A 27,325-nucleotide genomic window follows, 5' to 3' on the forward strand; every position below is an offset into this window, starting at 1 on the left:
TGAGTATTGGCCATGTGGATGATTCTAGCAAAATAGATCAGCAGTTGGCCTCACTTTACCACTCACTTTTGCGTACCTTTTGTGGCCATCCCAACAAATTGTAGGAGGATTGATGATGAGGATTATGATCTTCTCCATAACTGCCCTCCCCATAACTGAGTTCTTCCTGGTGTTAGATCTATAGGGTTGGAAAACACATTCATTTTTTGTTAGGGAATGTCTTCTGCAAAGAGATCTTTTGAATTCACTTGTACATCTTTCAGAAACTAATTAAACAACTAGCTTTCACTTATTGGCATCTTTTGTATGACTACTCAACAGTTTTGTTGTTTTGTTGTTTCATGATTTTTGTGGATTTTTTAATGTGTGGGTACTATAGCTAAATGTTAGTCATTTTGATGAAATGTGTCACAATGAATGTCTGAAATTTAGTGAGTGTCAATACACACAAGTGAATGTTTGCAACCCCAAAAGAAAAGAAGAGATTCTGGTGACTGCTGGCAATTGCCTAAATATGATTGTGTTCATTTACTAGCATATGTCTGAAAATTGAGGAAATACATGCCTGCTTTAAAAAAGTCACAAAAAGAGATCATTCTCATTTATTGACAAAAATTGTTAGCACCTTTCTTAATGTTGATGTGGCAAATAAAAAAAAAAGTTTTCAGATACAATGGGAAAGAGATTTGGGCCAAATTATCTCCAGCATAGTCTGGAAGTCCATAATGACATTTGGCTCTAATCTTTAAGGAAAATTTCCTTAAAATGTTATGTCAGTGGTATCTCACCCTGCATAAATTAACGAGAATCTAGGGTAATTCACCTGATATGTGTTGGTATTGTAAATCACCAAAAGCAGGTTTCCATCACATGTGATGGACCTGCCCGCAAGCAAAAAAAAAAAAAAAACCTACTGGAAAGCTTGCTCAGATATAATGGTAGCTGGCTTTGGATTAAACTCCTCTTTGTCAATCGAGGCTCTTTTGCTCAACTATGTCCCTAACGTTCTGAAAGCTTTATGCTCTACAGTGTTGCATCTTGTCACAGTGGCTAGAATTGGGCTTGCAAGACACTGGAAACAAGAAACAGCCCCATCAATCCAAGAATGGGCTCAAAAATGTTTAGAGAACTATTATCTGATAAATTTAACTGATTTACGGAATGGGAAAGATGCTAAGCAGACTGAGTTGGTTTGGAAACCTGTGTTACAGAAGCATTGTCACTATATTTAGTAAACTTTGATTTATTTTTTGGGGAGTTATGTTGTTATTGTTTTCTTAGTACACTTATCTGTAGATAAATAAATTTTGATTAAAAAGAAAAAAATCTGAGATTCTTAACCCTCACATATATATGTCGACATCCCCCAAATTTCCGAAGTTCATTTAACATTCCTAAGCAAGCAAGAATGGTGTGGCACAAATTCGACATTAAATAAAAAGTGCATGCAATAAAATCATGCTGTTATAAATCAGCAACTCCTCCAATGGTTATGAACTGAAGGCAAGTCTAGACAATGAATCCTGAACTTTCAGTTATGAGATGAGCTTGCTAGGCCTACCTTTTGGAGTACCATTTTCTCACTTTCATACTGATTTCATTTTCTTTTTGTTCATAAATAATCTTCTGTCTCCTGACATTTGCTGCTTGTGATTCCTTATCCGTTGATTGGTTTCTCAAAAGTGTCCCTTTATCTCTCTTCAGGGACCACAGGGCAAGTCAGGCCTTGCTGGACTTCCTGGTGCAGATGGACCTCCTGTAAGTAATATAAGATTTTCCCACTTTTATTATTTTTAAATCACTTTGCAATTCCACACTCATGAATTTCAACAAGGAAAGTACATCACTGATCGCTGGAAGCAGAAACCGTAAAAGATATCCAGTTCCTTTAGTTGAACTAAAGCAAATATGTTAGAAGACAGAGCCAGGATACAGGATGAGCTTGACCGGCTGGAGAATTGCGCTAAAACCAATAGAATGCATTTCAATAGAGATAAATGTAAAGTTCTGCATTTAGGTAAGAAAAGTCAAATGCATAATTATAGGATGGGGGAGACTTGTCTTAGCAGTAGTGTGTGCGAAAAGGATCTTGGGGTCTTAGTAGACCAAACACTGAACATGAGTCAGCAGTGTGATGCGGTAGCGAAAAAGGCAAATGCAATCTTGGGCTGCATCAACAGAAGAATAGTGTCCAGATCACGTGAAGTGATGGTATCTCTTTACTCTGTTCTGGTAAGACCTCACCTAGAGTATTGTGTTCAGTTTTGGTTACCACAATTTCAGAAAGATGTAGACAAGCTGGAACGTGTCCAGAGGCAAGCAACAAAGATGGTGAGGGGTCTGGAGACCAAGTCCTATGAGGAAAGGTTGAAGGAGCTGGGTATGTTTAGCCTGAAGAGGAGAAGACTGAGAGGGGACATGATAACCATCTTCAAGTACTTGAAGGGCTGTCATATAGAGGATGGTGCCGAGTTGTTTTCTGTTGCCCCAGAAGTACGGACCAGAACCAACGGGTTGAAATTAAATCAAAAGAGTTTCCATCTAGGCATTAGGAAGAAATTTCTAACAGAGTGGTTCCTCAGTGGAACAGTCTTCCTCGTGAGGTGGTAAGTGCTCCTTTCCTGGAGATTTTTAAGCAGAGACTAGATGGCCATCCATCAGCAATGCTGATTATGTGACCTTAGGCAGTTCATGAGAGGGAGGGCATCTTGGCCATCTTCTGGGCATGGAGTGGGGGTCACTGGGTGTGTGTGGGGGAGGTAGTTGTGAAATTCCTGCATTAAGCAGACGGTTGGACTTGATGACCCTTGTGGTCCCTTCCAGCTCTATGATTCTATGAACTCTGTCTATGTTTCTAGTCTTAAGTTTGTCCAAAATGACAGGTGAGAAATTGGAATGATGATAAAGTAGAAATCATTTCATTATATAACTTCCTCGTTCTAGTACAAATTCAAAGGAATATAAAATAAATGTTAAGAGAGAGCTGTCTTTTCAGTTAAAGCACAGATTTATGCTTGTCGACAAAATTTTTGCATTCTTTTGGGTGGATTTACAGTGCAATCCTAAGAATACTTTTCTGGGAGTAAGCCCCATTGATTATGAGTAGATCTACTTAGGTTGCTCTGATAAAATTATGTAACTTTCTGGTGCCAGTAACTGCCACTCAAAACTAAGGAAATGGAATTATGAGTGACTAAATGCAGTTAATCATAACAACATCTCTTCTGGCATGTTTATTCCTTACAAATGCTTTCTGGCATATACTTTCTTGGGCCACACATATCCCACTTGTTCAGATGGATGAAGCAGTCACTAAAGTGTCTAGGTGTACACATAGTAATCACATATTTGAGGGTGTTCATTGCTACTCTTGGTCTAGATTAATCACGATGTTGAACTATAGCAGATGCTGATGCTTCCCCTTGCCTGCAAAAGTGATTTGACAACTTGTCAAATCAAAGTTTTCCCTGGAAGCGTCATGGTTTGGCAGCCTGTGCTGGCACACAGGATCAATTGCAATCATGACACTCCAGTGCAGAAAATGACTGAGTGATTGATTGGCTTTCTATATGACCCTTTCTCTAGCCTGCTGGGTGCCTCCCTCTATGAGAGTATGGCACTTTAGTAGGAAGGGGTTCATTGCTCAGTCACAGAGTACAGCCCTTGTTTGTACAAACCCCCTGGTTCAGTTCCTAGATTCTCCAGTTAAAAGAGTCTTGGGCATTTGGGGTGGGAAAGTCCTCTGGGAAGCTGCTGCCGCTTGGAGTATATAATCCTGTATTAGATGTTCTGGTAAAATCCAGGTTAGATTAGGGGCAGAGCAATACAAAGTAGGGTGCTTGCAGTGGGCTCAGGGACAGCGCAGCCATGCTGCCTCCTGAGCAGCTGCTTCCAGGTGCAACAAGCCAAAAATGCTATTATTCAAAAATCCCTGTGAAACCGCTCCTTTGGGTTTCATGAGGCTGTGCTACCAATTTTGCAGGTGCAAGTTGGCACCTGCAGAAGGGGGCGATCCTGGAACAAAAGGGCTCAAGGAGCTGACTAATGCCCCCTTTGGCACTGGCATAAACCCATGTACCAGAGCCATGCACCTGCAGCGGCTGTGCCAGTGCTCAGATGAAGTGCTGCTGTTGGCACCTGAGCGCCGCGGAGCTGCGCCTCACCCCTCCACCGGCACAGTCTCCCCGTGGCACAGACCACGGCAGAGATTTGCGGCGCCGGCGTGGGGGGGCTTTTAGCACCAGTGAAAATGAAAAAAGCCTTTTAAAGGCTTTTTTTGTCCTGGCGGCGTGCGGGAAACGGGTTAGGAGGAGACATGGCTGTGCCTCTTCCCCACTGTCCCAGCACACTGGCAGCTCAGGAGTGGGCCGTCAGAAGCTTAAAATGATCTTTACAAAACAGTCCTCAAGATAAAAGCAGACTGCCAAAAAAAGGGGAAAAAAAGAATGGAGGATAAGCAAAGGAACAAGTGTACAGGATAAAACAAAAACACTTCAATAATTTGGGTTTTATACCAAGTCAGTTGCCATGGCTTCCCTCAAAGAATACTGGGGATTTAGGTTTCAAAATGGTTTCGAGAATTCTGCTTTGATCAGTTACTCCACTTACCAAAATATGGTTCCCAGGGTTCCCTGAGGAGAATTATTACTGTATCCTAAACACACTATATTTTTGCAAGCAGAAATAAAATAGACTAGAGATCATACAAGAAGTGTGCATATGCAGACAATTTGGTGGACGAAAGGCACAATCCAACATATGTCTTAACAGTGAGGGAGTAAAAGGGATGGAAAACATAAACTGATACATCAGGGGATTCTGAGGCTCACAGCTTACAGTGCAGTTTTAAGCAGTTATACCCTTTCATGACCACTGAAGGCAATGGGCTTAGAAGGGTGTAGCTCTGTTTAGGATTGCACTGTAAGTCACAAGAACAAAACTAATAACTATTATGATACTTTGGGGATAGCTATACACACAACCGAACTAAAGATTTATTTTTCACTTCAGCTGCATGTGCTCAAATGGAATCCTCCTTCTACTTATTGATTTCTACATGCTATAAAATATTTCCATTACCATTTGCTCTCATTTTGTTGTGTCATAACCTTAATAGTGTGCTTAGCTTAATGTTTGGTGACAGATAAAAATAATCAATTCATATCTTCCAGTGAAAATGTATTGAATTAGGAGAGTCTTGAGTGTTTTATATGCTCTTGTGTTATTTTCTTAAGTGATTTGGACCTGAATCAAAACAGCAGCTTCAAGAAATGAATAGCAATTCACGATTCTAAGGAAAATCACTGAAGAGAATTAATGTTGTCAAAGTGATTAATCTCCTGATTGATTCTCCATAGCTTTTAAAAAATGTTGTACAGAATTCCATATCAAATGTGATGATGCAGGTTTCTTCTAAATGCTGTAGAAATCATAAGTGTTTCTTAGGGCAGAACTAAATATTATGAAAGATGCACAGCTGCCATAAAAAAACTGCATTGCTGTGTCTTCACCAACATCTATCTAAAATGCATGATGTGACATCATCACATTGCAAGTTTCAACCAGTGGAGAGGAGTAGAGTTGTGCGAGAAAGAAAAAAAAAAGGTTAATTTCGGGTTCATGTTTATTGGGCCCGATGTTTTTGGGTAAACCCAAAATAAGCCAAATACCCATACCAGTAAATATTGGTATTCAGCTTATTTCCGGGTTTACTGAAAAAAAATTGGGCCCATATAGTCTGTAGGGGAAAAACTTTGAAGCCCCTGTGTGGGTGTTTTTGGAGGTAAAGTTCCCAAATTTTCAGGGTGGCTTGAAGGAACTCTCTTTGCATGAACCCCAAAGTTTGGTGAAGATTGGGTCAGGCGGTCCAATTTTATGGGGGCCAAAAGGGGTTGCCCCCATTCCCCATAGGAAAATATTGCAAAGTTCACACAAGAAGACATCAAACTGCCAAAAAAACCCTCTTTAATTCAACAATGAGAATGATGATGACAACAACAAAGCAGTGTCCCCCCAAACAATCAAATCACCCCCTCCTTTCAGGTAAAAGCCAGCAAGATCTGTAGCAGAGAAAACCCCAAAATTCAAACAGTACAACTTTGAAACAGCAAGCTGTGGAGAAATGGCTGCAAGCACTCCCCCAACAATCAAATCACCCCCTCTTTTCAGGTAAACACCAGCAAGATCTGCAGCAGAGAAAAACCCCAAATTCAAACAATGTAACTTTGAAACAGCAAGCAGTGGAGAAATGGAAGCAGGGCCTCCCACCCAAAATAATCAAATCACCCCCTCAAACTAGCAACCCCTCTTTCCCCACCAACCAACAGGCCAAGGCCTGCTGGCTTCTAGCAAAATTTAGAAAATAAGCCCCAAATACAACAACTTGTTTAAAAGTCTGATGTCTTCTCCAGGCAGCAGGCAGGAAGGAATCCAGCCAAAGCAGCAGGTTGTAATCCAGCAGGTCAGGATGAGGCACCAGGATCCAGGATCACAGAAGAAGAATCAGGCAGCAGGAGCTAAAGCCAAGCTATGCTACCAAACTCTCTGGTCTTGGAACCAGACTTGCTTTTACAGTCTTTGGCCAGGCACAGAAAAGTCTGAAAATAATTCCAGCCAAAAACATCTTCTGTGATTGGTGAAAGAACACTGTTCTTCCTTTCCTGGGTTCCTATTGGCCACTGAGAATTCCTGGCCCTCCTCCCTCCTCCTCCTTCTAGGTTGTCCTCTGTTGCAATCCAGGTAGATTGCACCAGCTGCCTTTGCAGCAATGCAAAATGCATTCTCCCATTGGCACATGGGAAGCTCTAGTGAGCCTTCCTATTGGCCACTCCAATATGCCTTCTTCCTCCTGCTGCCCCGGCCTCTCCAAGATGCCTGCTCCCTCCTGCTGCCCTGGAAACCAGCCCGGGGTCAGGAATACGAAGAAAGGAGATAGTTGTCCTTTAAACACAACAAGAGTCACAAAATGGAGATTCTGCAGAAAGTGAATAACCGAAACCCGAAAAGTCGAATATCTATTTGGCTTTTTTGGGAATCGCCTATTCAACTTCAGACAAATTCCCAAGTTTTTGGTATTCGGTCAACCTGAAACCCGAATATTGCTGAAACAGTTAATTTCGGGTTTATATTTTGGTTCGGATATATTGCTATGCACATCCCTAAGGAGGAGCTAAAACTCTGGCACTCTTTTACTACATTATGAAAAAGGGGAGAAGGCTCAGAACAGCTGCTTTTGGCAGTGGCTGAGATGTCTTATTCTAGCCTTAGCATTTTTTGTAGTAACACGGGCTGAGTGGGAAACTGAAAAGCTTGTTGTTACACAAGTTTATGCCCATTTTCAGTAGTGGCCATATTTCCTTATATTTTAACTGATTCTGCTCAGTGATAAGGACACACTTATTCTAATTGCAGAACTGTGTTAGTCTTTTGTATCAATATTATATAGGACCTCTGACATTTATTCTACAAACCACTTCTGCTGTCTTGGTGGAAGAATCCAATAAATAGTAGCTTGGTGAATTGCTGAAAATTCTGATAAGACGTCTTTAGCCGTCCCTGGAAGAACTGTAAGACAGGGATCCTTGGGAAGATGGAATTACTATTTAACCAATTTAAGTAGCTAACTCTGTTGTCAGTCATTTCTTTTCTGTTTTTTAAATAGGAAGTATTTTTCTTAGAATAAACCTGCTTTTGTTTATATGTAGAACTGCATGCAACTCACATAAATCTATATAGAGCTGTACAAAACTGTGTTTTTTATGTTTTGTAAATAGGGTCACCCAGGCAAAGAAGGCCAGTCTGGAGAGAAAGGTGCCTTGGTATGTTTACGCTTTTTGTGTCACAAAGATGTGTATAACCTTGATATATGTGGAATGGAGCATTGGTGGGAGAAGGATGTCTGGCACATCGTAAATGAAGGCTATGGAAGAGCTGTGCCAAGAATTTGAATCATAGGACCAATCTAGAGTTAATTTTCTTCCTCTATTAAATATTAACCATGTAAGTACACAGTATTTCAGAACTAGGAAGATATCCATTGATGATAGGAATGAGTATTGCAGTTAGAGATTCCTCTCTGCTTAGCATTTGCCACGCCCATCCTTCCTTAAGTGAAGCATCCCTGACTCTCTGGTGACTACTTTGCACCCCCCATCCCTCTTGCTCATTTACTTCCTCACTTCCTTTTGCCAGATTTTTCTGTAAGAATTTAATATCTGTGTGTAAGAATGCATACAAATGAAACAGTTTCTCAAGTAAGTGAAGCTGTAGTTACCATCTCCTGAGAATGGAAGTAGAAGTCAGTGTGGTGTGGTGTTTTTAATTCTATTAACATCATTCACCCAACAAATCTGCTTTTAGAGCTTTGACAGTTGTGTTCATCAATATATCAACATTAAGCAATCTAACTATATGAAACATCATATTTTGTGATACCCTTAAGAAAGGGAGCAGAGTAAGTTTTTAGTGAGTTTTGACTGAGTTTTGAGTTTGGTCACTTGGAATAACTTGGAAGATAAATGTTTGACAACTGACATTTAAATGCATATTATTTAAAAGCAATATAATATCTTCTAGGGGCCTCCGGGGCCTCAAGGTCCAATTGGTTATCCTGGTCCTCGTGGTGTGAAGGTATGTATGTAGAATGGTTTTCTTCTTTTCTGATAATTTGTCATCCTTTTATTATGAAAATGTCTCCTAAAAATCTGGTAACTTTGTTATCACCACTGTTTTCTAATAGGGTGCGGATGGTGTTCGTGGTCTAAAGGGTGGAAAAGGAGAAAAGGTAATCCTTTAATTGCATTTAATTTTTATCCACTGTTTATATTTCTATACAGAAGGTCAGGAATTGTAAAATCAAGCAACGTGCTGTCTAAATAGCTGTGACTTTAATAAAAGAAACAAGAAATCTATAAAATACTTCATGAGATCTGACCATTACTTCTCTGATGAAAAACAAAAACAAAACTGGAATCAGCCCAAAATTACAATCATTATATTTAATTATTAGTAATTGCTAGGCTTCAAAACAAAACCTTATCCCCATTATTTGATAATCTGGTATTAGTTAAGAATAATTGGAATGTTCTAAAATAATAATGGTGGCATTCAGATACCAATATACCGTATATACCCACGTATAAGCCGACCCGCGTATAAGCCGAGGTGCCTAATTTCTCCCCAAAAATGGGGAAAAATTAGGCACCCGCGTATAAGCTGAGGGTCGGCTTATAACCCCTTCCCCCCCCCCCCCGCAGGCTTACCTGAAAGGCTCTCCAGCGGCGAGGGTCCGGCGGCGGCGCGGCCCGGGGGGGCCTGGGCAGCCTTCCTGCGGCTGCAGGAGTCTGCCCCAGGCCGCTCCCGCCCGGGGAAAATGGCGGCGGGGGCCGGGAAGGGCCGGGGCAGCCATCCTGCGGCTGCAGGAGGCTGCCCAAGGCCCCTCCCGCCCGAAAAAAATGGCGGGGGTGGGCCGGGAAGGGCCGGGGCAGCCATCCTGCGGCTGCAGGAGGCTGCCCAAGGCCCCTCCCGCCCGAAAAAGTGGTGGTGGGGGGGGCCCGGGAAGGGCCGGGGCAGCCATCCTGCGGGGATAAAACTGTAGGGATAAAACTCATTTCACCGCCAACCCATACCAAGCTTGCTACCTTAGTGAGGACCTTACCAGTCTACTCTAACCAGGTCAATTTAAATAAGCTTCTGCTCCCTGATACAGTATGAAGCAGGTTAAAAAAGGACAGCAGGTGAAAAAAGGATTAGCTCACTTCCAGTTAAGAGGCCATTCCCTTGCTAACTAGAATTTTGAGAACATCTATAAACAGGGGCTGAGGTAAGAGCCTCCTCCTTCTGCCTCCATCACAATTGGTTTTGATAACTGTATTGCTTTCAAAAATGCAGGTTTCATTTAGCCATCATGAAATGGTACCTTTGTGCTATGAAGATAAAATGGAGTTTGGTGAAGATAAAAAAGGAAAGGGAATCTTGCATTTTAGCTTCCATTTTATGAAAGGGTAGTAGGATAAAATTTGATAAGTAACTCCAGTTGATCATCAGTGGTATAGAACATGAGGGCAACTGTGTATTTTTAATCATTTCTAGTTGCCAGGAGGACTCACTTAAGAACGTTCTCATCAGTTCAATTTACGAACATAGAATAGTGGTATTAAATGTAGTCATTCTGTTCCAGTAAACTGCAGCAGACCCCTTGTTCTAGATTATGGCAGGAAGTAGTTGGATGGGAGGTAGAAATGCCATAAGCTTCCAGTTCCCCATAATTATCTGCCTTGCCTGAAGTCAATCAAAGTATGATCTTGTCTTCTGTGTAGGGTTGCCAGGTCCCCCCTCTCCTCTGATGGGAAGTTTTTGGGGCAGGATCATGCGCCCATGCACCTGTGCTGATGCAATTATGTCACTTCCAGTTTACACCTGGAAGTGCCACAACAGGCCACTTTACCACTCAAACCCTGGTAAGGCAGCCCATCGTGATGTGGTGTTTCCAGGTATAAACCGGAAGTGATGTAATTGCGTCGGCACAGCGGTGCATGCGAACAATCCCCGCTCCTGAATCAGCTGATGGATTGGCAGGCAATTGCGACCTGGCAACCCTACTTCTGTGCGAGATGTGAAAGATCCATTTCAGATAAGGGAGAATGGTGAGGAGCAAGGAACTCCACTCAGTTGCACATCATGCCTACCCCTTATTGTCTTGTCTAGAGAAATAGGGGCACAAGTTGTGAACCCCGTCTCCACACTATGGTCATATCCAAAATGGTTGTAACAGCTTCAGTTTGACACTATCAATTAAAAGCGCAAGTGTTCACTCATAAACATAGAGAGCATATTTACAAAAGTGAGGTTTTGCTACATGATGTTATTTTGATGTCTTCTGAATATGGTTATCTTTATCAATCCTAATTTTATGGATGATTGCACATGTAATCAAAATGCAGTTTGCAATTCCAGCAAAATTCAAAACTAAGACCTAGCATTATTTTATTTGCCTATGGTTTGACTATGCATCAAACATTTCATAACTCTTGGATCTCCATCATCAAAACTTATCTAGCAATTGACAAAAAAAATTCGTGAGTTTCAGGCATGACTTACTATAATAATGGTGATTCATAATTAGATTATACTACAACACCATCAGCTGTGAACTGCCCTTGCAGTGTTTGATTACGCTGGCAAAGAGCCAACGGACAAAAAACAGTTGATGTGGCAGGCACTGAGAGATTCCCTCATTTCATAAACATTCCCATTGATTTATCCACTTAATTAGACCGTTCTTTACTCTCTCCCAGTTTAAGTTGCATTGCATTCAAGTAAAACTAATAATTTTCCAAAAAAATCCATAGTTCTGAAGTTCAGCCTTGTCACCCTGGAATGCTGTGGGTTCTAAGGGCTATCACCTGTAAGTCCTTGAATTACCCCACTTCCCCTTCCCCCCAATATAAAAATGTTACATCTGGAAGGCCTTGACCTATGGACTCTAGTAGACTTTGAAATGTTCCATGGCAGCAGCAGGAACCAAGGGCAAACTTCCTGATGCCTGTGATGCTATCATGACCATAAACAGTAACATTCCAGACTCCAGGATATAGCCCCAGAGGCTTCAGATGTCTCTAAAAAGGAGCCCTGGGAACTGTATTTCTTTGATTTCCTGCTGAAATGGCAATATTCTAGAGTTCAGTGGAGACCCATTCCCCTTCCCTCTCCATCCCTGCTCCTTTCACCAGGTAAGATTAGGGGACAAGAAAAGAGATGTGATAGCAGCAGCAGGGAGGTCTGGAAATACAGAGAGCTTATTGTGAACTAAGCTTGGACTTTGGAAGTGGTTGGACCTTGATTGGAATGAGCTTGGGGAGTTTTGAACGAGATATTATTTCTTAGCCTCTTATTTGGTGCTTTCATACTCATATTATTTTATTTTATTTATTTTACAAAATGTTTACTCTGCCTTTCTGCCATCATAAGGGCCACCCAGGCAGCTAATAAATTAAAAACAGATATAATAAAATCACATCATAAATACCATTAAAGCCAACAAAAGGACATCATTAAAGCAATTAAAACCAGAGATAACATACATAAAGGTAAAGGTAGCCCCCTGTACAAGCACCAGCTCATTACTGACCCATGGGGGGATGTCACATCACAACATTTACTAGGCAGACTATGTTTACAGGATGGTTTGCAGTTGCCTTCTCCAGTCATCTACACTTTACCCACAGCAAGCTGGGTACTCATTTAACCAACCCTGGAAGGATGGAAGGCTGAGTCAACCTTGAGCCGGCTACCTGAAACTGACTTCTGTCAGGATCAAACTCAGGTTGTGAGCAGAGATTGGACTGTGCCACATACAAAAACATAAAAAAACACTGGAGAGAAAGGAGGGAACAAAGAAGGCTTCACCCATTGGTGAAAGAAGAAAACATAAGGGGACAGATGAGTCTCCCTGGAGAGACAGGTCCAGAGTTTTGGTGCCACAACCGAGAAGGCCTGAGTCTCCCAGGTTGCCACCCACTTAATGTCAGAAGGCCCCCTTGGAAGATGGCCACAGTGGCCCTAAAGGGAGTAGGTGGCCCCTCATGTATATTGTTCCCAAACTATAAGGTCTTTAAAAGTCAGTACCACCAACCTGAACTGTGCCACAGATGCCACCTGCTTATCCAGCGGTAGGCGTCCAGGAGCGCCACCAGGCGACAAACCTGTTACTTTAAGGAGAGTGCAGCCCCATCCAGAACATATTTTAATTTGCCTTTGTTGTTATTTTTAGGTTTACATCCCAATTGAACATGAAATGTTTGATTTTTTTTAAAGCCCAAAATATTAAAACTGAATATGTAAGGAAGAAATTTAATGTAAAATGTAATGGAGAGACCATTGATAAATTAAGAAATGAATGTGCATGTTGCCTTAAGCATCTTTCTCGTTATTCATTCTCCCTCTTAAAGCTTAACAGTAATTTAATTCAGCTCTAGCCATATGTTTTTCTGATAGAGTAACTGCTCTATTAAAGTTTATGGCATGTTATGATCCAGCTTTAGTAGTGTAAATTATTGTGACATACAGCAGTACGTGCATTATACTAATGCATTTTCTCAGATACTTCAGTAATTTTCATTCTTTTTCCCCCCTCTCTCAGGGTGAAGATGGTTTTCCTGGGTTTAAAGGTGATATGGGACTTAAGGGTGACAGAGTAAGTATTTTTACCTACATTCATAAAAGCCTGTTCTCAGCATCCTATCATATTTCAGTGAGGCCAAGTAAAAGAAACTAGAGCAAAGCTACAACAATGAATAAACAGGTGTATGAAGAGGGAATCAGGCTTTCTCAGTAACTGAGGTCACCAGCAGTGTTACCAGGCCCTCTTTGGGGGTGGAGAATCTCCTGCCATGGGGCCCCTCCCCCCCACTGACAATTAGCTGGCTGGTGAGGGGACTTACCAGCAGCAAAGGGAGGCCTAGGCTAGTATCTCTGGCAACATGGCGATGTTGCCTCCGGTGTGCACTAGAAGTGACATCATAACTTCTAGGTGGCTCTGGTATTGGACAAAAAATGTGATGGTAAAAAAGGACTTCTACAGTAGAGTTTATGACCTAATACCAGAGTGTCTCCATGTCACTGATGATGTGATGATGTTACTTTAAGGTTGCCAGGTCCCCCGAGCCACCTGCAAGGGATGGGGGGGATGTATGGGCATTTGGAGATGGAGCCTGGGGAGGACAGGGACCTCAGTGGGGTACAATGCCATAGAGTCTACCCTCTAAAACATCCATTTTCTCCAGGGAAACTGATGTCTGTAATCTGGAGATGATCTGTAATTCCGGGGGATCCCCAGGTCCCACCTGGAGGCTGGCATCCCTATGTCATTTCCAGTGCACTCCAGAAGTGACATCACCGGCAACACCGGCCTGGGCCTCTCTTTTCTGCCAGTAAGTCACCAGGTGTAGACAAGATGCCACAACACTCTTGTTAATTTTTTCCCATAAGTATAGTGGCTTGTGAAGTTCTGAGGAGCTTACAAGGCAGCTTAGTGGTATCCCTAATGCCCTTCTTTTTCTTGTACGTGTGGGTGGACATAATGGGAAAAAGCAAAGTGTTCTGCTTGAGAACACTGTCTGAGGGAATTCGTGACCTTGACAGAGAGTGATTTGGCCTTCACTGACAGGGCAGACCATGAAGAAGTGCTCCACAACCACCAGGAGGCTTTGTTATATGCCACTCACATTCTAGTTATTGTTAGTCATCGTCACATTAGCAAAAGAAAGTAACAATTATTCTATCATCCTGTGAATTTTCTTGAAAATCATATTAACAATTAAAAGATACAGAAAGTTGATACTGTAATGTGTCAAATAATGTGACACCCCCCCTCCAAGGTATATTCCCAAGTATGATCCAACTTGCCTCTCCTAAGAGAAAATGGCCCACAGTGAATTTTTATGATCAATTAATCTCACAAACCACTGTATTTGGCGGGGGGGGGGGGGGTCAACAAGAGTCCACCTCATCAGGTGTGTGTAGTTGGTCCTCATTAGGATATATATGTATACACACAGGGATATGGGAACATTTGTAAGGAGGGTCACCAACCATGAAATGCAGCAATATATGATACCTAATTACATAAAATATAATTATTATAAATGCAGAGACCACAATAGCAGTAATTGGTGATAAATTTAATCTCCCCAGTTTTGCGAAGTAGTTAACACCTGCAGTGACTGAGGATTCCCAGCTCCTTATCAGATCATTAGAGATGGGGGGTGTTAAACTTCCTGAAGAATTTCAATTTGACAATTTATGGAAGAGTCAGTAGGTTTGTAACACTGAATCACGTGTATACAGTTAAATGGTCCTATTGCTAGTATAGCCATATGTGCCAAAGGCACAAATTGCTTTCCTTTAAACATTGTAGGTTGACCTGAGATGAAAACATTGATAATGGTATAAAGACTGCAACCCTGAGGACACTTTCCTAGGTGTAAGCCCTATTAAATAACATGAGACTTACTTCTGAGTAGATGTGCTTAGGCTTGAACTCTGAGTTGTACAAAATTAACCGCAAAAAATGTTCTTATAATACTTGTTCCTTTTAGGGTTGTTATTGAATATTTCTCCCTTTAATCTTTAATCTCTCTCTCTCTCTCACACACAGCACTTGGGTATTTTGTAGTAATTTTTTTAAAGTTTGAGGAGGGGGGAATATAACAAAATAAAAACTTAAATAAAACTGGCCATTTAGCCACACTTAAAATGTGTCCCTTCACTAAATCTCAAATGGTGATTTGGAGCCTCTTTGCAGTTCTTTTCTCAATTAGTTGCAAATTTCTTTCTCATCTTTCTTTTGTGGATTAATATCTTTTTTGGGGCTCCTGGTCTTCTTTGGGGCTTTTGGTACAGACATATCTGCTGTTACCCATCCAAGATTGATTGATTTATAAAATCCTCATAGTACCCATTTTTAACATTACATAGAGCACTGTATAAGCAATCATAAATGACAGTCAATTCCTCTGTCATTGAGGAAACCAAATTTAAAACATTTTCCTAAAATCTTTTGTAGGGGGTTCTGTAGCAGAGTTTAAAAATGGAGCAGAGTTTTCAGTCAAATTTCTTTCAATTTGGTTTGAATTAAATAAAAATGGGTAGGTAGGATTAATTAAATACCTGTATATTGGAATGCTGGAAACCATTTATCACATAATATAATAAAATGAAGCTGAATAAAATGGTGCATGCAAATATTATTCATGCCAAGATATTAGTCTTGAATTGATATAACAGGGCAATCCTAAAGTCCATCCTAAAATGGCCACCGCTAAGCTAGAATTTACACCTCTGTAACTTGGGCTGCTTCCGCATGGTGAGGATTCTCTGTGTTTCTTACATCATTACTGCTAATGTAGAAGTGTGTGCATTGGAGATAGGGCTTCCACTTATGGGAGGTTTTTGTGTGTGTGTGTGTGCAGTTTGTTTATTTTTTCCAGACATTTCTTTTCCACATGTGTGGAAAGGATTCAGCAACTCTGCATTGGTTGTCAAGGCCATGATCATCTTGGCTACTACAATGACTTTCTGACCTCCCATTTTAATTCTTTTCTGCACATATGTGGATAGGGTGAAGTTGGTCCCCTTGGTCCTCGAGGAGAAGATGGTCCTGAGGGTCCCAAAGGCCGTGCAGGCCCAACAGGAGACTCAGGTGGGCCTGGTGCAGCTGGGGAAAAGGTTAGTAGTGCTAATGGGACATTATTATAGAATCATGTCACTCACAGCACAGAGCTCTTTCACATTTGCAACATTGGAACCAGTGAATTAATAATCCCTACAATCTTGGAAGACATCTTGCCAGCTGTTAACAACATCAGGAACCAAGAAAGCCAACGTTATCATCATGGAAGGGTGGAAGGATAATTAGAATTAAATTAACTCAATTTCAGTTGAATTTTAGTTCCATTAAAATAAGAATATATTGCTGTTATTTTTCTCCCAAACTTTAACTAAATTTCTATTGTCCTTTTTTAGGCTGAAAACATGGAAATATAGTAACAAAAACAGGGGTGGATTCAGGGGTGGACTGACTATTTGATTTACAGGGAAAGCTCCCAAAGAGATACTGTCCTGGAGGGTCATCAGCAGACAGGAATAAGGAGAGCCAAGACCACCAGCTGTGGCTGCATTTAAAGTGCCACTTGCATTACAGGAGGAGGCAACTCAGCTTGGCTTGTTCCTGGGCCATTTTAACTTCCCCTGGCTAGATCCAAAGAACTGGCAGATGGAAAGCAGCTGCTGGTGCTTTCCAAAAATGCTTGCATCAACAGCACTTGCACAAATGGGGGGTGCTTTTTTAAAAAAAAGATTTAGTTGTACTTTAGCACAAGATGTACAACATCCTATCCAGGAAGGAGGGCACGGATGTACCTTTGGTTCTAGCCCCACTTTTTTAATTTGAATAGCATTACAAGAATAAAAGAAATCATACCGGAAAGTGCTTTGCTCTCATAAGATATGCAAATGTAAGCCCTTCTGAAAAGCGATTTCAGAAGGGTCACCCCATCTGTAAAAGCACCATACCAGCCCCCATAAAATGTGACATTTTCTTTTGCAGCATTCGCAGCCGTAATTTTTTAAAGTCTTCCATATTTTAATCTTTCATGTTTTAACTCTTTAGACTTTCTGCTACAGCCAGTTCAGATAGAAATTCTTGGGGAAACCCCATGTCTAGAAAAGCTAGAGGCTTTGAGAGAAGCAATGAACTTTGTAGATGTAGTGATAACAATGTGAGGTTTTACATGTGTTTACATAGTGGTTTAAAATGTAGGTTGTTCATTTCATATCTTGCTTGTTTCATATCAACACTTGCTCCAAATGTCATTCTTTAAATACTGTTGGAGCAGATCCTGAAATGGGCATAACTTTGTGTAACTGTGTGGAATTTCATTTTGTGACCTTCAGGATATTTTCTCTGGGTCAGATTGCGTTTTTATTAGTCCCGGTTACATTTTAAGTACTGCTTTTTTCCTGAAGGTTTGATTTTAATACAACCTTGAGAAAACAAAATGAAGTTCTCCACCCTATTTATAGAAAGGCATGTCATGTTCCTTATCTAATCAGTAAAAAGTATAAAGGGGCCCCTGCAACTTAAGCTGGTGACTGGCACTTCACTGTATGCATGCAGTGTAAACAATTGCCCCATTCCTGAGCTGGGAGGGCGAAAGTCCACAGGAGGCATGCAAGGGCCCGCACCGGCATCCGGGCTGCTTACGCTGGTTCCCATGGCACGGATGCTGGCGTTGGGACTCCCTGCGGCAGCGTGGCCCTGGCACACCTCCCAGTGAGCATTCTCGGGTGTTCCAGGGGCAGAGCTACCTTTAGGCTGCTTCCTAAACCCCCTTCCATGGGGCTCGCAGGTAATGGCAAAGTGTCAGCTTCAGTGTGGGGGGGGGGAATCCTCCTTTGGAGGCAGTGCGGCTGTGCTTCTTCCAGCCACTGGCTCACCTCTCCTCCTTTGGAATGGGCTGTAAGTCTGCTGAGAAAGGATCCCTCCAGTCTTCCTCTCTGGAGGCTAAGACCCTGTCTGATTCAAACTGATGGTTTTACCACTTTTCTCCATCTCATTTGGCTCCTCTAGCATTCCATTGGTCCTGACTGGCTCTTAGCTGCTCTGCATACCCAAAAATCAGGATTAAAAGGGACTGGAGATTGCCTATCACACCCATTACTTGCAATTACAATGTGAGACAAGGGAGACAACACATGTGGGAGAAGGAAGCAGAAATGGGGATAAACAGGGGAAGGATATATTTTCATTGAGCTATGTGTTCTTAAGCTTGGTTTCAGTATGAGATGGTAGCCTAAGAGGATGGGTCAAAGGCTTCATGGAAAAAAGTGGAATATATGCACAACATAGACAGTGATTACTCTCTAAGCTTTTTAATGAACTCTTGTCTGTCTTCAGCCTTATTGGCTTTGATAGCTTATATTTCTTCACTTTTATAAAATGACACCTTTAATAGTTAGCTTTGTGGTAGAAACAACCTGTTTTAGACGATTCAAGAAGAAGAGTTAGATGAAAGGATATTACCCAAAGAAGTGTTCTCTGTGTGTTTTTCTTTATACTTTTTACTTTAGTAGGCTGGCAGAGCCAGGCTCTACATTTATAAAGCCACTTTCTGCTACCTCAGCTGTAGGAACGGCAGAAAGATAAAAATTATAAAGAAATCCATTCAGTCACATCAAGAGCTGAATTGAATCCTACATGTAACTTTTAAATGGGGAGGGTAAAAAAGTATATCAGGAAAAGTATAACTTAGCTGTTAGGAAACAACTGAAAGATGAATTAATATATTTTTTCAATTGCAGGGTAAACTTGGTGTTCCAGGATTGCCAGGATACCCAGGAAGGCAAGGACCAAAGGTAAATGAGAACTGTACAGCACTGAAGAGTAGCTAGGCTAAGAAATAATAGTTATAAATATAATAATAGTTCTAAATATTTACTTATAACATTACTTATAACATCACTTTACTTATAAAATCACTTGCTCACACAGTATTCAGATGACTATTAGAACAGTTTCTACATCTGGAATATGCTTGTAATATACTGCATCTTGTAATATACTAAGTTTGCCATTCCATATTAAGGTATTCTGGCTCAGGGCTGCTGAAAGTCGCAGATCTCCAGGTGAATGTGTAGTCTGTCTCCACGAAACACCACCCAGATCCAATCCAAGCATCATGTGAAAACAAAATTGTATGACATGGCCTGTTCCAGAGGCCCTTTCAGTTACCCTCCTCTCTTCTTGGAGACCCTTTTCTGGTTCACTGGCATAGGCCATTTGTTAATTTTTCATTCTTGCCATGAATATTTTTAAATGTGAAATTTGAAATATATGGTAGATAAGGTTTATTCATATTGATCTACATTTTACATGCATATTGTCTGCTTATGTTTGCCTTATTCAGTGTTCCATGCTAGAAAAACATGTGGGCTCATTAGAACTTCTGCTGACAATTTGTCCTTCTATGATTACTTTTGGAAATTGTTCCAAAAATGTGCATGTGAGAAACTTAACATCACAATTGGCTATCTATTTAACCTTTCCAGGGCAGTCCCTATAAGCAAAATCTAACAAGAGCCTCAGAGCTTAATAGCAATATCAAATAATGTTTTGAAATGTGGCAATTATCTTTAAAGATAACCATCTTTAAAGGTAAAGATAATCATGCTTTCCCCATGTGTACGTGTTTCCACTTCATATTCAGCTCTGGTATGATATGATCTTGTGTTATTAGACCAAAGGGTATGTTGCCGTTTGACTCTGGGTACAGTCTTCTGGGAAATTTTACTGTACAATCCCATTGGAATGCATACAAGGATTGACTCTCATGGTGTGAAGTGGGTATCAGATCCTTAGTTAAGGGAGCATTGGTTAACATTGACAGGAGTACTAGTGCCAGTGATCTGAGGACCAGATGGGGAGATTTACTCCAAAGAAAAGAGGAGATGTAGTAAGGAAACAAGAGTTGCCTACACTGACTCCCAATTTGTTAATTTGGATTTAGATGGAGACATCATTATAGCTTCATTATCCCAACATTAGGGAAACCATACCCTATTGCTGGGATTCATGTCAGCTGTTTAATTATTGTCTTTATATGTGCATGTGTGCGTACACATGCATATGTATTCTAATTTGTATGGTATAAGATATCATTGTCAGTTTATCCTATAACAATATTTTGAACAGAATACTGGTAGTCCTTTTTTTCTTCCTTTTTAATGCTGGGGTCAACATTTATTTTGCATCTAGTTTTTAAATTTCACCTAGGTGATCTCTGTTTTTTCAATAAAGACTCTGCTAATGGGATATACTGTTTATTGCTAAGAAAAGTATCCATCAAGAATATTCATCTTCAGAAGTAGGTCTTTCATGCATCTGCCTTTTAACTTGAACACCTGAGATTTCAGTCTTCTTTTTTGTCTGTCATTGCTTTAGAAACCTCTTTGGAAATGTCTTAAGATCAAAGAGATCTTACATTGTTCAGAAGTGTGAACAAAAAAGGATGTATACTTCAAAGCAAATCTGTGCATTTCTTTTTTTTTCCAATAGAGATGTCAGTATGAATTTTATTAAGCTAAATCTTCATTCGTTAAAACTGCAATAGTTTGCAAGCTTAATATTTGCAAGAGTTTTAACTAACCACCAGCATTAAAGTATGCATGTTGACAGCTGCAGGGCTTCATGTCATCAAGGGCTTGATATGGCCATATTTTATGTATGGCATCTTATTCCTCTGGTCCCACTATATCAGGTAGCCATGATGCCAGAGCAGTGCTAATATAACATAGTAGTCCTATGCTTCCCTATCATCAAAATTAAAAGCATAGGAACTGCAGTAGAAATGAAAGCTAATAGAGCAACATTGACACTCGTAGAGCAGGGGTCGCCAAACTCATTAGTCAAGAGAGCCAAATATCAACAGTACAACGATTGAGATTTCTTTTGAGAGCCAAATTTTTTAAACTCAAACTATATAGGTAGGTATACTGTTAATTAACTTAATAAACTTTAATTAAAATTTAGCAGAAGTGGAAACCAGTAGAGCACCTACTGCAAAGTGGGGTAGTGAATGGCTGTGGGGAGAGTGTAACCCCCCCCCGTTCCTTTTGAAAGAGGCACAAAGTAGCAGGAAGAGGGGAAACCTGTAGTAATAGGCCAGGGGAGGGCTAACAATTGCCAGACAAAAAGGCCCACTGTTTTCTCCCCCCCACCACCATCACCCAGCGAGGGTCCAGATGTCCAGGGATCCCAGGCACTGAGGAAGAGGCCAGCAGGTCCCCGGTCTGAGATGCACAGTCCATCCTTCCTTCCCCCACCCCGCCATGGACATGCCAGTTCCCTCCTGGCCAGAGGGAGGGGCAGGTGCTCACCCCCCCCACCATTCTGGGACCGACGGGCTCCAGATTCAGGGCAGGCAGGCGGGTGCCCGGGCAAGGTGGCTTGGCTGGAGGAGCCCCCCCCCCCAGCTGGGGGGCAGGCAGGCAGGGCCGCGCGCCAGGCGGCTTCGACGGGGGGGGGGAAGAAAGGAGAGTCCCCCAACTGCCCCTTCCTCCCTCCCTCCCTTGATGCCACAGCGCCAGCCCCCTCCCCCCTCCCAGGGGCGGCCTGAGCACGGGCTTGGGCCTGCTCTGCAGCCCTGGGGGCGAGAGCGGCCGTACCGAAAGAGAGGCCTGCGCGGCAGGGAGGGGGGAGGTGGCGGCCGCCGGGGCAGCTCGTTCTCTGCCTCCCCCTCCCCTCCGGGCTGCGGGCGGCCTCAAGCAAGAAAGGCGCTGCGCGGGGCTTCCTCGTCCGGGCGAAGCGCGTCCAAAGCAATGAGAATTTCTCTCGAGCCTTTCTGAAGAGGGACTCGAGGAGCCAACAGCAGAAGCCAAGAGGCAGCGGGTGGACTTACCGTGCAAATATCAAAACAGCGGCTGCTCCCTCCGCTGCTTAAGAAACCCCCAATCCCCACAGCAGGCCAGCCAGCAGCAGCAGCACGTGGTCGCTCCTTTGTAATTCGAGTGCCTCCTGCGCAGACTTCTCCCCACAGCAGGCCCACCAGCAGCAGCAGCACGTGGTCGCTCCTACGTAACTCAAGAGCCTCCTACGCAGACTCTCTCCCGCCCCCCGCCCCTTTCGCTACTCAGCCGGGCCTGAACATGGAAAGAGCTGCACTCAAGGGCTCAAAGAGCCGCATGCGGCTCGGGAGCCGCACTTTTGCGACCCCTGTCCTGGAGCATCTCCACTCAGCAATCACAATATAATTTCCCCACACATGTGGCAAAGGAAAGACTGCCTGGATAATGTCTTAGAATACAGCTAACAACCTGTTCCCCCACCCACACACAATGTATACATGTGAACACATGAAGCTTCCTTATGCTGAGTCAGACCATTGATTGAGTTAGACCAATGTTTACTTTGACTGGCAGCAATCCATGGTCAGTAGGGTTGCCAACTTCCAGGTGGTGGCTGGAGATCTCTCGCTATTACAGCTGATCTTCAGGTGATAGAGATCAGTTCCCCTGGAAAAAATGGCCGCTTTGGACTCTATGGCATTGAAGTCCCCCCTCTCCAAATCCCGCCCTTCTCAGGCTCCACCCCCAAAATCTCCAGGTAATTCCCAGTCCAGAGCTGGATACCCTAATGTTCAGGTAGACGTCTTTCACATCACCTACTGCCTGTTCGTTTTTACTGGAAATGCCAAGAGATTGAAGCTAAGACCAACTGCATGCAAAACAGATGCTCTAGCACTGAGCCCACAGCCCCTCCCCAGCCACAGCTCTCTGCTATATACTACTTACATAGCTGTATAAGCACTCTGCCAGAAAGAGCCTACAGTACTTCCCCAACAGAGCTTTTCTGGCCTAGTGATTAGGAGGGCTGGTGTATAGACACAAAAAGACACACTTTGGGTGGGGAGGTCTGTGGTCACATGGTGCTACAAAAGGTTCCACACAGACAGTGGCCATTTCCTCACCAACTTTTTATAACTTTTAATGAGACATTTTATTTATTCTTGTTTGCACTTTTTTCTCTCCATTTGGGGGTGGGAACCATTTTGCAATTGTTTAATGGCTTCGATATCTACAAACACAGCCCATTCCTGAGGCCGCAAGCGGGCCGCAGCCGCCGGCCGGGATACAGCAATGGCGCAGCCGGGAGGCCTCCAAAGGGATTTCGCCGTGGCGTGCGCAGCCAAGTAAAAGGCAAACATTGCAAAAGCAGCAAGAGGCCAAGGAGTGGTGCAGCAGCGCAGGGATGCCACGGCACAGGGACGTTGCGGCGCAGCCTGAGGCCAGCCAGGGCTGGCCAAGTTTGCAGGGCAACTTCCGGGGGAGGGATCTCACTGCGGGGAGATGGGCCATGGAATGGGGATGGGAGGGCCAGGCCGCGAGAGGAGACAGGCCACCTAGGGCAGGAATGCAGGGCAAAGGGTGGGGACCGCGAGGGAGGTGGGCAGAGCAGGGCAGGAGCAGGAGGACGGGAGAGCTCCCAGAGGGGCCGGGAGAAGGGTGATGGCACGCTTGACTGCCTCAGAAAGGACTGCCGAGGAGTCACCGACGCCACCTTCATGGGCTGCCGCACACACCCTGAGCTTGTTAGAGACAGTATATTCTGGGCTACGATTGAACTTCGAGGGATTGGTGGGAGCCACAGCCCTCAGGCTACCAGAGGTCAGCGGCCTATGTGCGCCCTCAGCGTGTGGGGGCACATACTCTGGCTCGACTGTGGGTAGCGGGGGTGCGGGCCACTCGCGCCCCGGGGGTGGCTCAGCCAGCCCAGGCAGGTGGTGGTGGCGGCGCCGAGCATGCAGAAGGGTTTGCAGGAACCCATCCTGCTGCTCAGACATGGAGCGGGTCAGCTCCAGCATCGTCATCAGGAGGCCTCGGGAGGTGTTCACTTCGCCAGCCAAAGTCTCCATCCAGCGATCAGCCCTTTCGTGAGTCTCTCACCTATCCCGTCTGGTCTCCAGGCGATCCCTCTCAATGGCAGCCCACATGGAGGATAATGTGGGGGGATGGGCTGGGACGGCTGTGGGTGCATGGGCCAGGGGCCGGCCTGTCCGCCTCCTCCTCCTCTGGCCAGGTGGCAGCTCTCTCCCCTGGGGCATCTCCAGGAGGGTCCTGGCGGGGTGGGAGGGGGGACACGGCATTGGCAGGATGCTCCTCTGCAGAAGACGGGCCCAAGGTATCGGCTTGTGACTAGTCCCCTCCCCCCGCAGGGCACGAGACCCGAGTCACATGATCGGAGTAAGCCGGGGCCTCCTGGGCCGCCTCCTCGGGGCTTAGCTGCATGACAATGGCCCCAGTGTTGCCAGGTGAGGTGTGTGCACCTGCAAAGAGAGGGGGGATGCTGTCACCTCCATGACGTACCAAAAGGTTCCTCCCAACCTCCACCTCCGCCCCAGACCTTTGCTCTCAGTCACGGGGCGGCTGGCCTCCATCTGGGCCAGGCTCCTGGTTCTCGAGGGAGCCACTCTGCGGGGCATGATCCATCTCAACGGGGAGGTCGTGTGAACATCCAGCAGGCAGCTCAGGCTCGGGAGCCACACCAGCCTCGTTGCTGGGGCCCATCCTGCTCCCATGGCTGAGGGCCGACACCCGTTGGGCCACATCCTCCCAGAACTCGTGGCACCGCACCTGTGAGGGTATGTGCCAATCCAGGAGGAGGACGACTGATGGGTTGTCCGCCACTATCTTGAAGAGAAGCTGCTTCTCATTGTCTGTCTAGTTGGGCTGGCACGAGGGAGTGCAGGAATGCTTAGCGCCCTCCGCCATGTTCCCTGGGTGCCTTGGGAAGAAGGGAGTGGGGAGGGGGAGTCTTTTGTGATAAGGCCGGATGACCTTGGTGGTGTGGAGATGTGGAGTTTGGGGGAGATGGCCGAGGGCGGCAGCCATTGCCTGGGAAGGCATTCCAGGCTGTCTAGTATCCAGGTGGACAGCCAGCCATTCCACAGTCAGGCCAGAGAGCCTCCATGGCAGACAGGCAGAATGCTCCAGAAGGCCGCCACTTGTGTCTCATCTACCAGGGGCCACTTCTGGGCCGGCTGACAGTCCTCTACCGGATGCCGGCTCTGTATGTCTGGGTGGTTATGCATCGACGGCAGCAGCGACGTGCCTACAGGTACAGAGAGAGCATCGGCACCCTCAATCTATCTGACACCAACTGCCTAGAAAGATTTCACCTCGACAGGGCCATGATCGAGATGCTTTGTTCCCTGCAGGGAACTTTGAGAGGGCCCCGGCCCATTCCCATCCTCCAGAAAGTGCTGCTGTTCCTGAGATTTCTGGCCAGTGGCAGCTTCCAGGGGGTCATAGCTGACATCCTCGAGGTTTCGCCCTCCTCAGCATGCCGATGCCATCACGCCTTCCTGGACGCCATGCTCAGCAACCTTTGCCGTCCTGTCCAGTTTATTACCGAGGAGATGCAGCTGGCCCCCATTCGTGCTGTCTTCCAGGCCATCGTGGGCTTCCCAAACATTGTTGGTGCTGTGGACTGCAGCAGATCTCATCTCTACCTTGTCCAAATTATGGCAACAACATTTTTGGCTTATCATACTAGTAGCAATAATGGATGGAAAGCGTAAGAGGATATTGACCATTGGGACCTGCCACATAGCCCATTGCAATGTTCCGGTGGCAAAGCTGTAGGCAAAATGCAGATTCTCAGAAGTGGTAAGATTTTTGGTGGACCCAATGCTTGGCCACCCATTATATGTCCCATATAATCATCTGAGGTTTGATGCCTGTTATCAAAACAGAGTCATAGTTAAGTGGTGGCTTTTTATTGAACAGTTATCAGCTGTGGCGTGCTTCTAACAACATTTGAAAACGTTGGAGGCATCTGCAGTTTGGTTTTGTGGGATCCCTGTGATATTGAAACCTTCAAGACAGACAGAGAAATAACAGGTGCAGCTTTCCTGTCACTGTTTTTACATGCTGGGTACAACTACACTTATTATATGTCTGTCTGTCAAGAAGCTTCTGAAGATATAGGAGGACTGGGATAAAAAATCCCTGGAGAAAATCATTCTCTGTCCATCCCCCCCCCCCTGCAGCCCTTTCTCCCCCAACAGCTTGCTCCCACAACTGGTGTCCAGTATGCATGTTTGAAAGCCAGTGCATTGGTTAGAATGTCAGACTAGGATATAGTAGACCCAGGTTCTAATCCCCAATCTGTCGTGCAAGCTTGTCGAGCAACTTTGGGTCAGTCACACTCTCTTTCTCTCAGCCTAACCTTACTCACCGGGTTGTTGTTGTAGAGATGATGGGGATAACATCAAAAGTCACTTCGGATCCCCATTGGGGAGAAAAATGTGGTATAAATATCTAAATAAACATTGTGTGGGGAAGCAGCTAGAGGAGGGGGCTGTAGGAAAAGGGCAACAGGAAAGTGAAAAGCTTAAGCACCTCCTTCGAACCCCCTCATTTCCACTTAAAATCAAAACAGAACTACATGTAATGTTTAGTTTCACTCTGAACAAAATACTGACTTCTATTAGTGCCTGATTTGCCTACAGCCCAAGGATACTGAAAGACAGACTAAACTGAGTTAGCACAATTCTTAATCCACCCTTTTCTGATGTCCTGATGTTTGGGAGGTGAATGGGAAGGGTCAATTAAAGATCAGAAAAGTGAATAAACAGTGATGTGTGACTGGAAGGAAGAAGTCCCCCCCCCCTCTTGGGAGGTATCTTGTTAGAAAGTCCTTTATAAATATGAACTTTTAGAATTTGGAATGATCTTTCAAAGTAAGTGAGATTATATTCCTCAGGTCCCATTGGCTTATATCTCCTAAGAAGCTTCATAAATGCTTTACATTCAGAAAGACCCAAGATACTTGGCATGTTCTGTTAAAAGAATCTCTGCCACTGGGTTAGGAAAGGTCTCTGCTCAAGATCTTGGACAGCCACTGCCAGTCTTGGTGGACAGTACTAAGGCTGATGGGGAAATACTCTGACTTGGTATAAAGCAGCTTTCTTGTTTTTCCTGTGGATTTTTTTTTTAAGTAATATAAAATACAAAAATAACAAGAATAAACAGAAAATATAAATGACACTGAGACAGCTACTATACGAAACAATTGATCTGACATGCTTAAGGTAAGATATCTAACAACCACCATTCTATACAGTCATAGATAGACCCAAGTTACAGCATTAGAAAATATTTCATTTCTGTATATTGGATATATAAACCATTGTATTTCTACTGTCATTTCTGCATTTGACTCTTTCCATCCCAAATATACCATTAATTTCTAGATAATCTATATCCAAAG

General features: G+C 43.9%; 1 protein-coding gene across 1 annotated transcript in view; it reads left to right on the plus strand.

The window, feature by feature from the left end:
• COL11A1 (collagen type XI alpha 1 chain) overlaps window positions 1–27,325 on the plus strand; it is a 440,246-nt gene that overhangs the window by 280,117 nt on the left and 132,804 nt on the right. Inside the window, exons 14-20 of the mRNA XM_056844241.1 lie at window positions 1,705–1,758; window positions 7,773–7,817; window positions 8,575–8,628; window positions 8,738–8,782; window positions 13,139–13,192; window positions 16,117–16,224; window positions 18,859–18,912. Of these exons, the coding sequence (XP_056700219.1) occupies window positions 1,705–1,758; window positions 7,773–7,817; window positions 8,575–8,628; window positions 8,738–8,782; window positions 13,139–13,192; window positions 16,117–16,224; window positions 18,859–18,912 (414 nt within the window). The remainder of the gene's footprint in view (window positions 1–1,704; window positions 1,759–7,772; window positions 7,818–8,574; window positions 8,629–8,737; window positions 8,783–13,138; window positions 13,193–16,116; window positions 16,225–18,858; window positions 18,913–27,325) is intronic.

Source organism: Euleptes europaea, chromosome 2 (genome assembly GCF_029931775.1).
Source record: "Euleptes europaea isolate rEulEur1 chromosome 2, rEulEur1.hap1, whole genome shotgun sequence".
In the NCBI taxonomy this organism is placed as follows: domain Eukaryota; kingdom Metazoa; phylum Chordata; class Lepidosauria; order Squamata; family Sphaerodactylidae; genus Euleptes; species Euleptes europaea.